The sequence below is a fragment of the Pristis pectinata genome, chromosome 16, assembly GCF_009764475.1.
Source record: "Pristis pectinata isolate sPriPec2 chromosome 16, sPriPec2.1.pri, whole genome shotgun sequence".
Lineage (NCBI taxonomy): Eukaryota > Metazoa > Chordata > Chondrichthyes > Rhinopristiformes > Pristidae > Pristis > Pristis pectinata.
In genome coordinates, this window is record NC_067420.1 from 7,520,575 (window position 1) to 7,532,961 (window position 12,387).

At 41.1% G+C, this 12,387-nt stretch overlaps 1 protein-coding gene across 7 annotated transcripts in view; it reads left to right on the forward strand.

Annotated features, from left to right (window-relative positions):
- Nucleotides 1-12,387, forward strand: part of LOC127578732 (engulfment and cell motility protein 2) — a 129,585-nt gene that overhangs the window by 90,576 nt on the left and 26,622 nt on the right. For all 7 annotated transcript variants that reach the window (XM_052031128.1, XM_052031123.1, XM_052031129.1 and 4 more), the window contains 4 exons: nucleotides 4,752-4,802; nucleotides 5,571-5,693; nucleotides 9,548-9,676; nucleotides 11,171-11,275. In XM_052031128.1, the coding sequence (XP_051887088.1) occupies nucleotides 4,752-4,802; nucleotides 5,571-5,693; nucleotides 9,548-9,676; nucleotides 11,171-11,275 (408 nt within the window). The remainder of the gene's footprint in view (nucleotides 1-4,751; nucleotides 4,803-5,570; nucleotides 5,694-9,547; nucleotides 9,677-11,170; nucleotides 11,276-12,387) is intronic.

A 12,387-nucleotide genomic window follows, 5' to 3' on the forward strand; every position in this document is an offset into this window, starting at 1 on the left:
TTCGAAGGGTGATGGAAGGGAGAGCCTTTGAATATCTTTAAGGTAGAGGTAGGTAGATGGATAAAAGGTTACTGAGGTTACGGTCGTGCTATATGATGGAGCAGGCTCAAGGACTGAATGACTTATTCCTATCCTTTGTATCTGACTGCTGCTGCTTCAAACAATTTTTTGAATTGAAAGATATCAGTCACAATTGTGAGGATAGCGCTGATGGGGGCAAGAAAATTGTTTGGAAACTCTGTGGTCAAGCTGTCAAATTTGCAACATCCTCACGTACTTTGTGTACTGTGAGGAAGAAAGCATCAGCTCTTGGAGATCTGAATGTTTTATATTAAAATAACAAAATAAAAATAAATCTGGCACCTTTCCTTTTATTTTTACTTGTTTCTTTTTACAATATTTTTATTAATTCCACAAAAAAAGAGTACATGCATCAAAAAGAATAAAAGTACTACTGAATACATTGTGTTAAATCATACTTGAGATCACAATACTCTAAATTAATAATCACATGTAATAGTTAATAAAGAAAAAACTGGAATAATTTTATTATAAAAAAAATCTACACCCACTACCAGAAATCGAAGCTGTTTGGTAAAAGAAAAGACAAGGTGAGTGGAGTGGAGGTCGGTGTCTAGTGGTCTACCTCAGGGATCTGTACTGGGACCCTTACTCTTGGTGATTTTTATAAACGACCTGGATGAGGAAGTGGAGGGGTGGGTTAGTAAGTTTGCAGATGACACGAAGTTTGGCGGTGTTGTGGATAGTTTGGAGGGCTGTCAGAGGTTACAGAGGGACATAGATAGGATGCAGAGTTGGGCTGAGAAGTGGCAGATGCAGTTCAACCCAGATAAGTGTGAAGTGGTTCATTTTGGTAGGTCAAATATGTTGGCGGAATATAGTATTAATGGTAGGACTCTTGGCAGTGTGGAGGATCAGAGGGATCTTGGGGTCCGAGTCCATAGGACGCTCAAAGCGGCTGCGCAGGTTGACTCTGTGGTTAAGAAGGCATATGGTGTATTGTCCTTCATCAATCGGGGAATTGAATTTAGGAGCCGTGAGGTATTGTTGCAGCTATATAGGTCCCTGGTCAGACCCCACTTGGAGTATTGTGCTCAGTTCTGGTCACCTCACTACAGGAAAGATGTGGAAGCCATAGAGGGGGTGCAGAGGAGATTTACAAGGATGCTGCCTGGAACGTGGAGCATGCCTTATGAAAGCAGGTTGAGGGAACTTGGCCTTTTCTCCTTGGAGAGCTGGAGGATGAGGGGGGACCTGATTGAGGTGTATAAGATGATGAGAGGTATTGATAGGGTAGATAGTCAGAGGCTTTTCCCCAGGGCTGAATTGGTGGCCACAAGAGAACATAGGTTTAAGGTGCTGGGGAGTAGATATAGAGATGATGTCAGGGGTAAGTTTTTTTTTACTCAGAGAGTGGTAAGTGCGTGGAATGGGCTGCCGGCAACGGTGGTGGAGGCGGATACGATAGGATCTTTCAAGAGACTGTTAGATAGGCATATGGAGCTGAGTAAAAGAGGGCTATGGGCAAGCCTAGTAATTTCTAGGGTAGGGACATGTTCAGCACAGCTTTGTGGGCCGAAGGGCCTGAATTGTGCTGTAATTGTTCTATGTACGAAAGACGCTTGAGACATAATGATATCAGCCAATATCTGTACTTTAGTCACCAAATCAAAGGTTTTGAAAATAATTCAAAAAAGGTCCCCACAGGGTTTGAAAGTCTAAGTCAGATTCAAGATTTGAACAACGGACCTTCTCTAGATTCAGGTATGACATAACATCCCGTAACCATTGAGCATGAGTAGGCGGAGTAACTTCCTTCCACTTAAGCAACACAGCCCTCCCGGCTATAAGAGAAATAAAAGCCAGAATGGGTAGATCAGAATGGGTAGATTCTCCAACAATCCCAAATAATGCCATCAAAAGATTAAGTTTAAAGTTTATTTTAGAAAGCACAGAAAAAGTTTGAAGCACCTCTGTCCAATATTTTTTTAAGACTCTGACACATCCAGAACGTGAATTAAAGAAGCCACTCTGTTATTGCATTTGTCACAATAAGGAGATATAAAAAAGGATAATTTGTCTTTAGACAAGTGAGCTCTATGGACCACTTTAAATTGAAAGAGAGAGGTTACTCGTTTTACTCACTTTTACTCATTTCAACAAAACTTTATCCCATTCCTCGAGCAAGTCTGCCATTTCTTGTCTTTTTATTACTGAATTCCATAATCCCATAGACCCAGTCACACTTTCTCTTAAAATGCTTAAAAAAAACTTTGAGTAATGATCATCAGTATCTCACACAACCTTGCACATCTACTTTTGTAGTTCTATTTCATTTTATCCTTTTGTTACATATACTGTATTTCCTAGTTACATGTGTATCCTAGCCCATGGGATTTCATGGGTACTTGATGGTTGGTGTGGACTGAAGGGCATGATTCTGTTCTGTATGACTCTACTTCTGTTGTTACTTGGGTTCTTATAGGCATCTTCTTATTTCTGGTATTGGTTTATTATTGTCACTTGTACCGAGGTACAGTGAAAAGCTTGTCTTACATACCAGTCGCACAGTTCAATTCATTAAACAGTGCAGACACATTGAGTTAGTATAGAGTGCATTGATGTAGTACAAGTAAAACAATAACAGTAGAGTAAAGTGTCGCAGCTACAGAGAGTGCAGTGCAATAAGGTGCAAGGTCACAACAAGATGGGTCGTGAGGTCATAGTCCATCTCATTGTATAAGGGAACCATTCAATATTCTTATCACAGTGGGGTAGAAGCTGTCCTTAAGTCTGGTGATATGTGCCCTCGGGGTCTTGTATCTTCTACCCGATGGAAGAGGAGAGAAGAGAGAATGTCCCGGGTGGGTGGGGTCTTTGATTATGCTGGCTGCTTTCTGGGGCTTTCAAGCGATTATTTTAGAAAATAGTATTTATAATTCATTGCAGTGTTAATAGCACTGTAAAACAATAATAAAATGCAAATATTTTAAATGGTCCAATTGCAATCTCCTTACTACGTCTGTTGACTAAATTTAAAATTAAGTGTCAAAAAATTTTTTTTAATGAATTCAAGTAATTCAATCGGGATTTTAAAGAGAAAGCAAGTCTCAGATTGTCAAGCCTATAAATGTCTCCAGAACTACCAAAGTGGTTATTGACTCTTAACTACCCCCTAAGTTCATGGGCAATTAGGGATGGATGGTAAATGGTGGCGCTGCCAGCAACATCTGCATCCCACGCTGTGCCCATAATTACCTTCTCTCCAGATTTGGGAATTGGAAAATGGTCAATTTCATTCAAATGTTCAAGGCTAAGAAACATAAAATAGAAAACCATAGGACTATGAGTCTAACATCTATTGTGGTTTACTACTTGGGGCCTACTATTAGAAATTAAATGAGTCTTTGGCCAAATGTGAACAGATCAGAAGAATGTCACCTATCTGGAAAGCTCTGACATAGTTGATTATCTTGGAGCGGTAACCAGTGTGATAGAGAAGACAGTCTATTCCAGAAGGCTGAATAAATAGAGATGTATTAATAAAGATTCAATGTAAGAGGCAAACTATTGATGTGAATAGGGTATTGGTTAGGAACTAGAGTTGTAATAATCTGTATGCACACCAGTTGGCAGGATTTAACCAGAAGTGTCCCTGGGAAGTTGTACCAGAGCCTTGGTTTTTCACTACATTTGTGAATGACTTGGATGAACACATAGAAATATTTGCTGATGTTGTTTAAGAAAGTGACACAGTGTAGATGGGAGCTAAAAGTTTGCAACTGAACATTGAAAGGTTAAGGGAAAGGCCAAATATATTGTGACTTGTGAATTTAGCCAATTTAAACCAAAAAGAGATTGAAACCTTTTCTAAATGTGAAATGACTAGGAGGCATGAAGGAATGGAGATTTGAAGAACCAATTTAAGAAATTTAGTTAAAACTAGTGAACGGTGGTGAATGGGATTTTGATCTTCATCTTGAAGACACTGAGGCTGGAGCGCAAAGAATTGAAGTTGCGTTGTAGTTTTATAAAGTTTTTGTTGATCTCGCTTAATTGCTCTGCTTGAATCTGGACTACCTCAGGAAAGATAACTTGGACATGAAGGCGGTGGTTAGATTAAGAGGATGAGGTGCAGATGTGAGATTTGAATTTCCTTCAGAAGATGGTTAATGGATAATCTAATTAAGCTGTTTAAACAGATTAATGAAAGTTGAGAGGGTGAATAGAAGAACAACCCTCCTTTGGAGGAGCACTTCTTTATACATTTATGGGATGGGAGTGCCACCAGCATTGCTAATTCCCCTCAAAGATGGTATAAATCTGCCATGTTGAACTGCTGCAGTCTTTCTGCTTAAGGTGCTCCCACAGTAATGTACAGTACAGGTTTAGAATCAGTGATGGCCATTCTTTCACACAGGGTGAAGATCTGAAAATGTAACTGTAAAACCAGGAACTGGATGGAGTTAACATACAGATCAAGAAAAATCCATTTGAATAATAGAAAAGGCAGAAGGCCTGAATTGCACGCTCTTGTTCTTTTATTCCTTGTCCCAGATTGAAGTTGCCCTTAAACCAGTGAAGCAATGTGGGATGGGCTATTACAAGATATCAGAAGTCTCCTGTAGGTGGTGTACAAGTCCAGGCTAAGACACAAGGTTTTGCGATGCCAATGAGGAGTTTTGGTATCCAAGTGAAAACTGTGTCTGAATCCTGCTGTGTTTCCACAGGAAATGTCCAACGTCCTGGCACAGAAGCAACTGCGGTCCATAATACTAAATGTAAGTACAGTGATTGGCAGGAAGTGAACTTGGTTCTGAAACCTTTAACCTGGGTTTCATTTCCAAGACGGGAACTTAACCATATCAATTTGGTGAAAATGTGCAACTCGGGCTCCTGTTGGAGTAATGGGTAACTCCTCCTTGTTGGAGCAGGGGCTGAATTCCTCCTGTAGGAGTTTGAAAATTTGATTTCTATTTTAAATGTGAAAAAAAACAGTGAAAGTGACTGTAAAGTTGGTTCATTGAATTAATTCACTGATCTCCTCAGTAGAGTGGAACATGCCATCCTTAACCCATTTGGGCCATTGTCACTCCAATCCCACAACAAATGCTTGATTAATTTTCCCTTGATGGCCCTGTTGTATCAAATCCCTGCATCTAGGGCTGGGCAATAGATACCAGCTTCGGAGGCAACCCCAGTATCGGGGAATGAGTGATTGGAGAACTTGGCTCCTGTGAAAGCAGCCCTGTCAATGCAACAGTAAACAAGCAGTTCTGCCAGAAATATAACAGTCCTATGTTACAAACTCTTTATTTAGACCTGCTTGACTTGGTAACTATTTTCAGCAGATCCAAGAGTCATTGATGGGTTTTGCATCAGTCATGAATAGCACCAGCCCCTCATTGTGTTTGTTCATTCCACGTTGTTGGAAATGACTTAAAGGGTATTTCAGAACCTGGGCAAGCTCCTGCAAAGTGTTTGCCACTTGCACAATCTTTTGTAAGAGGATAGATGCTGTAAAGGACCTCCATGTCTCCTCTCTACAGCATATCATTCGAGGAAATCGTCCAATAAAAACAGAAATGGCCCATCAGCTTTACGTCCTTCAAGTTTTAACCTTCAATCTGCTGGAGGAGCGAATGATGACCAAAATGGACCCTCAGGATCAGGTCAGTGACTGATTTCATGATTAGGCTCCATCTTGCTGAGATTTCTTCTCATTCTGTATGCTTGTCTCTCACACTATTTCTCATGTATATGTCTGAGCCAGAACCCCTCACTCTGTGCACACACGTGTGTATACACATGTACAAGATAGTCTGTTGCATTGTGTGTATGTGTGAAGACACATTACAATGTAATTGAAAGATGTCTGAGCACATCTTTCAAGATAATCCCTCACCTGATCTGTGACTCCGCTGCACTCCCACAGGACTGTATCGGTGTATCAGCCTAGATTCTGGGTTCAGTTCTCAAGTGGTGTTTGAACCCATGACCATGTGACAAGGGAATGTGATCCTAATGATGTGGTTGAACGAAATTGATCATTATGAATGAAATAACTGCAGGTGCTAGAAATCTGAAATAAAAGCAGGAACCACTAGAAACACTCAGCAAGTCAGGCAGTATCTGCGGAAAGAGGAGCAGAATTGTCATTTCAGGTCAAAGACCCTTCAGAAGCAAGAAAACAAGATAGTTTCAAGTTACAGTGAAAGTGAAATAGGAGAGATGAGACGAGGGAATACCCCTGACTGGGAGGTACCTGGGTTGTGGTGATGAGATGTCTGCTAGATCAATGAGGGATGTTGGAGAGAAAGAAAATAAATAAACGAATGTACAGAATTTGTGAAATGCAGGTCAAAATGGTTGCAGAGAACTAAACTCAAAAGGAGAACTTTTGAAATGGCCAGCAGGTCAGTCGGTGTCTATAGAGACAGGAAAACCAGAATTATTATTAGTTGTATAACCCTACAGCAGAACCAAACCCCCCCCCCCCCCCCATACAGATGGAGAAAGTGAGTTACCTGAAGTAGTTGAATCTGATGTTGAATTTGGAAGGCTACGATGTGCTCAGATCGAAGGTGAAGTGCTATTCCTCAAGCTTGCTGTGGACCTTGTTGGAATAGTGCAGGAAGCCACAATCAGGCAGGTGGGAGTGGGATGGAGATTAAAGTGACTGCAACTGGAAGCTTAGAGTCACCCCTGCAGACTGAATGGAGGTGCTCTGCAAAGCCGTCACGTGTTGTGTTTGGCTGGTTCTGGTGTAAGAGCAAGGACCGTGGTGGTGCTGGATAGGGAGAAGGGCCAGGTTGGCATTTTGGGTTGATGACCTTTGATGCTGGGGAAGGGGCAAGGGTGATCGTTGACCTGAGGTATCAGCTCTTTTTCTCTCTCCACACAGCATTATCTGTTTTTATTTCAGATTTCTAATAATTGCTGTGTTCTGCATCTCTCAATTCCCTTCAGCCTCACTCGATTTGCACCTGCCCCAGACAGATTAGCTACCATTAAGAAGCCTTCAGCACCCTCTCTGTTTCTGCCTATGACAGACATTGCTTTTGTTCTGCTCGCTCCTACCACTTCTCAGCAACTTAGAATATGCCTGTTCTCTAGATGTTTCTAGTTCTAGTCCTTAACATGAAATGTTAACTCTGTTTCTCTCTCCTCTGGCCTGTGAAGTGGTCACCCAACCTGCATTTGGTTTCTCCAATGTAGAGTAAGGGGCAAGGTTGGTGTTTTGTGTTGATTTACCTTTTATGGTGGAGCTTCATCAACCCTGGGTATGTTTCTCCCTCCACAAACACTCTCTGATCTGAGTATTTCCATTGCTTTCTGCTTTTATTTCAGGTTTACAGCAGTTTGCTTTTTTTTCCTTTCTTTGGAGTTGCAGATTTCTCAGTTCAGTGACATCCTTGTCAATCTCCTCAGCACACCAGGAGATATAATCTGGTATAATCACATCTTCCCTTTAAAGCTGTGATTGGAACTATGCACAGGACTCAAGCTGTGATCTAATGGTGCTGTATGCTATTCTTGCATAACCTCGCTGTTCTTGCAATCTCTGCTTCAGCTTATGATCAAATAGAAATTGTTGGAGATGTGGGCTGACAAGTTTCCAGATCCTCGTGGACTTCATCCTAGATCTTAAAAGAAGTAGCAAGTGAGATGGTTGATTCCGAAGAATTGGAAAGGTTCCACCAGATTTGAAAATAGCAAATGTAACTCCTTTATTCTAAGAAAAGAGAGAGGCAGAAAGCTAGAAGCTCCAAGCCAGATAGCTTAACGACTTTATTGGGAAAATATTAGAAGCTATTATTAAAGGCATTATTCTGGGTGCTTAAACTTCAAGGCATTCAAGCAAAGTCACCCCTTCGACAGAACATGCAGTGTTTCCAGTATTTTCTATTTTTATAGGTAGGAAAGTAACTTGTGAAGAGGGCATAAGGAGGCTACAAAATGGATATAGATACTTTGGACAAGAATTTAACAAATTAAGTAGTATGTGGGGAAAATGTGGAATTGCCCATTTTGACAGGAAACACAAAACGAGCATATTAACTAAATGGTGAGAGATTGCCAGGCTTGCAGATGCAGAGGGACCTCTGGAAAGGTCACTGCAGTTAGATGGGAATGTGGAGTTAAGTTACAATCAGGTCAGTCGTGATCTTATTAAATGGCAGAGTGCACTTGACCTGCCAAGGGGCCTGCTCTTGCTCCTAATTTGAATGTTCATAGAAATGTCTTTTTAACTGCCTTTACTTCCTGTACTACTACTCAACTCCCTCTTTTCCTTCATACTTGTCTATAGACTCCCAATTATTGTATATTCCCTTGGCTTGAGCCTCGCACGTCTCTGGATTAAATTCCACTTGCTATTTTTCTGCCCAACAGGCCAAATCATCTACATCTTCCTCCAGTCTGATCACTCTTTGCACTGTCGATCACACGGCCAATTTTGTATCATTTGCAAACTTCTTTATCGTGCCCCACAAAGATTAGCTCATTAATATATACATCAGGCCAGGTACTGAGCCTGGTGGAGCTTCCTTGGTAAAAAACCCTTCTGGTCATAAAAGCACTTGGCAGACATTCCCTTTGCTTTCTGCCAGTGAGGCAATTTTGGATCCAACATGCAATTTCCTCCTGTATCCCAGGAGCCTTTTGACTAGCTTGGCATGTGGGGTCTTGTCAAAAGCCTTGCTGAAATCTTTATAGATTATGTCAAATGCACCAACTTCATTGACCCTCCCTTTGATCTCTTCAAAAAAAAAATTCCATCGTTAGTCAAACAGAATCTTCCTTTAATGAATCCGTACTGCTATTAATTTGTCTTTCTAAATTAATTTCTATACTGTCCATCAGAACTGAATCCAATAATTTGCCTCAACCCAAAACATCAACTGTCCACTTCTCTCCACAGATGCTGCCTGACTCACTGGGGTCCACCAACTTTTTGTGTCTTGCTCCAATCTTGGCCTGTAATGACTGGTTTATCTCTTTTTAAACAATGGTAAAACATTGCAATCGTCCAGTCAGCTCGCACAACTCCTGTAGCTAGGGATGATTGAGAAATGATGGTCGTAATCAATTTCCTTCTTCCTCCTTAACAGCCTGGGATGTATCCATTCCAGATCTGGCAACTTATCCAAAGTTCTTTGCAGGACACAATAACTAGTATACCTGTTACTACTTCAGACCCTTCCTCCCAATCTTCTGGCTCTTAAAAGGCAAACTTAGACCCAGTTTGTTTTGGCTTCTTTCTTTTCCTTTTCAGCCATTGTTTGAACCTGGGACATCAACTTGCAGTTAAATGGTGCTGCAGTGAACCATGCTCTGATAATCCTATCCACATACTGACTATGCTCCATGCGTAACCCTATCTCTGCCACCATTAATATCCACTCTGAGTGTTATCTTGTCCATACACTGTACATTTGTTGTCCAGGACTGATGCTACCAGAGACTACCTGTGTTGCAAATGTTTTCTCTCCCACTGTAATATCCTTTATTTTCTGTTTTACAGTCACAAAGGGATATCATTTTTGAACTTCGAAAAATTGCTTTTGATGCTGAATACGACCCAAACAGCAGTAGCAGCCTTGAGAAGCGCAAAGCCATGTACACGAGAGATTATAAAATGCTGGGGTTCATGGTATGTGTAGTAATTATATTGCCCGATGCACAGTCATGTAGTGTGTTCCACATACTCGGGGACTCTATAAAGAGAATTTAAGATTAGCAGATGAGGATGTAATACTATTCACTGTCTCTGAAACAGTGGATAAAAGTAAATTACTGGCAAGTTGAACAAAGAGTAGTTTTCCATTCCCATTGCACACCTGCAGACTGAAAATACCTCACTCACTCATGCACACCCAGTGTACAGCATGGAGACCGGTTCAAATGCCACATGCACATAGCCAGCCAGCGAAGTGCCTCTCGTGTGCAGGCACTGCCGTGCACGATTATGAGGGACTTTGTAGCATTGAGTCTTTGTGACCTCCATTTACAGATGTGAAGCAAAGTTGCAGAAGCTGTCAGTGAGAATATTCATGGAAAACAATACTTTCCAAATCCATGCCAGGATAATTGAGTCCATTTGCAGTCAGCTTCCTGCTCCACTAGATCGGAAGACCAGAAACATGCCAGCAGGTCCCCCTTGTAAATCTCCTCCTTCCCCCTCTCTTAACCCAGGAACACAGTTGACAGTTGTTTTGCTGGCTCTTGCTGTTCCCATTGCTAAAATTTATACTTTAAGCTGTTAATTTTCTGCTAGGAAATGCTATTTTATCACTGTGTAAATGAGCTACATATTTCTGGTAACAAGCTGTGTTGGTTGGAGCTGGTTCAAACACTTCTCCCACCCCTACCCCTCGCCAGTTCTCCCTTTTGCCTTGAAATTATGGATCCCTTGTTGGTCTAGGATTTACTGAAGGCCCTTTGCCCTTGGAGTCCTGACAGGCAATTCTGTTGCAGGAGATTGCGTTTTGAGGCAGATCCACCCAACCTGTCCATAAATCACTTTCTAACACTGTGGACTTGCAGCTTGACAATGAGGAGCTTTTTAATTTTTAATTTGACCTTTTTAATATTTGGTAACATCCAATTAACAAGTATGGATGGATTGCATGTTTTTAGCCACACACTGTTTGTTCCCAAAACAAAGACTTATGCACATGTATTCCAAACTAATTTGTACAACTGTCTATTCCTGACAACTGACAGGAAAAGACTCCAAGTTTTATCCAGCCTAACCCTTACCATTGTGATAATTTAATGTGCACATCCCCAGTATTACCCAAAACCTGGTAAACTAGGTTAGAAGCCCAGACCAATCACAAGAACCACTTGAACAACCAAAGCTAGTGAAGATCATTCTGGCTGTAATTATTGCAATGCAGCACTCCCCTCTTGAATCAGATAAACTCCACCCCAGCCAGTAACCAATCCAGCTATGCCTTGATGGAATTCCATGAACTGCCATCGAAGAGTAGCGGACTGTTTATCTGGAGTGATAAACATCTCCTGACATCTGTCTTGCTTCTAGTATTGCATAACTTGTCTGTCTCTGTTTTGAATTCTTAGAAACGATTGAAGATTGTGCATTTTCTCACATTAATAAGGCTCCTTCACCTTGTATCCACAGAATCATGTCAATCCAGCCATGGATTTTACCCAGACTCCTCCTGGAATGCTGGCACTGGACAACATGCTGTACCTGGCAAAGGTTCATCAGGACATGTACATCAGGGTGAGAATCCATGCACTCTTCTTTCCCCAAGTTCATGCCTGCTAATTTGATTCTGGGAGCTAGAAATCAGCTGGTAATTTGACCAGCAGCTGGTTTCCTCGTGACTAGTACACAACCCACCCCTTCCCCTCCACTTTGGGCATTTTTGAGCAACTTCACTGTGTGGCTGGATTTTTCCCTTCTATCCTTTAGTCCAGATGATCTGAGGAAAACGGTAGCAGGCCTGCTAGTGCTGAAATCACCACACACTGGGAGGAGAAGGAGATGGGACCTCTTGCTCTTCAGGGCTGGTCAGAATTTTCAATCTATTTCCCTTTCATCTTGTGTCAGACTGGGTTGATTTTGTAGTGCTGTAATCTCCAAGTCATTCTCAGGAGTTGAGACTCACTCCACGGATTTGAGCATAAATCTAGGATAACAACATTGATGAAATACACAGAGTGCAGTGCTGTTGGAGGTGAGATGTTACCAAGAATGCTTCTTTTTAAAAAAAAATCCCATGTCGCTAACTGAAGTAGTGCCAAGAGGGACTGGTTACATTCTGGTTAACGTTTACCCCTTCAACTATTGGCATCAGAAATTGATATTCAGTCTTTCATTTCATGAGTTTTTCACATCATGCAGTGCATGAGTCAACAGATATATTTGTTTGCATCGTTGAATGTGTATCCTGAGACGCTGAAGGGTAAAATAAAAATGTTTTCATTCTTCTTTTTCATTCTCAGAAATAACATTTAATGTTCTTTGAAAAGATCTGTCAAATCAAAACAAGTTGAGTCAAATGCAAGCTAATGAAAACTAGTCAAATATAACACTGAGCACTGATGTGTTGCTGGGGTATTGCTGAGGATGCTAGAATTTAATGAATAAAGTTCTTTTAGTTAATCTTCTGCCATCCTGTTTGACTAATCTTACAAATAATGTCAATCAAATGATCAATTAATAATATTAAATCAAACAAAATTCTTACAGGACTTGACAGGGTAGATCCACATGGATGATGTTTTCCCTGGCTGGGGTGTCTAGAACCAGAGGTTATAATTTCAGAATGAGGAATCGGCTACTGAATTGGAAAGAAATCTCTTGACTCTGAGTACGTGATTGTTTGTAAC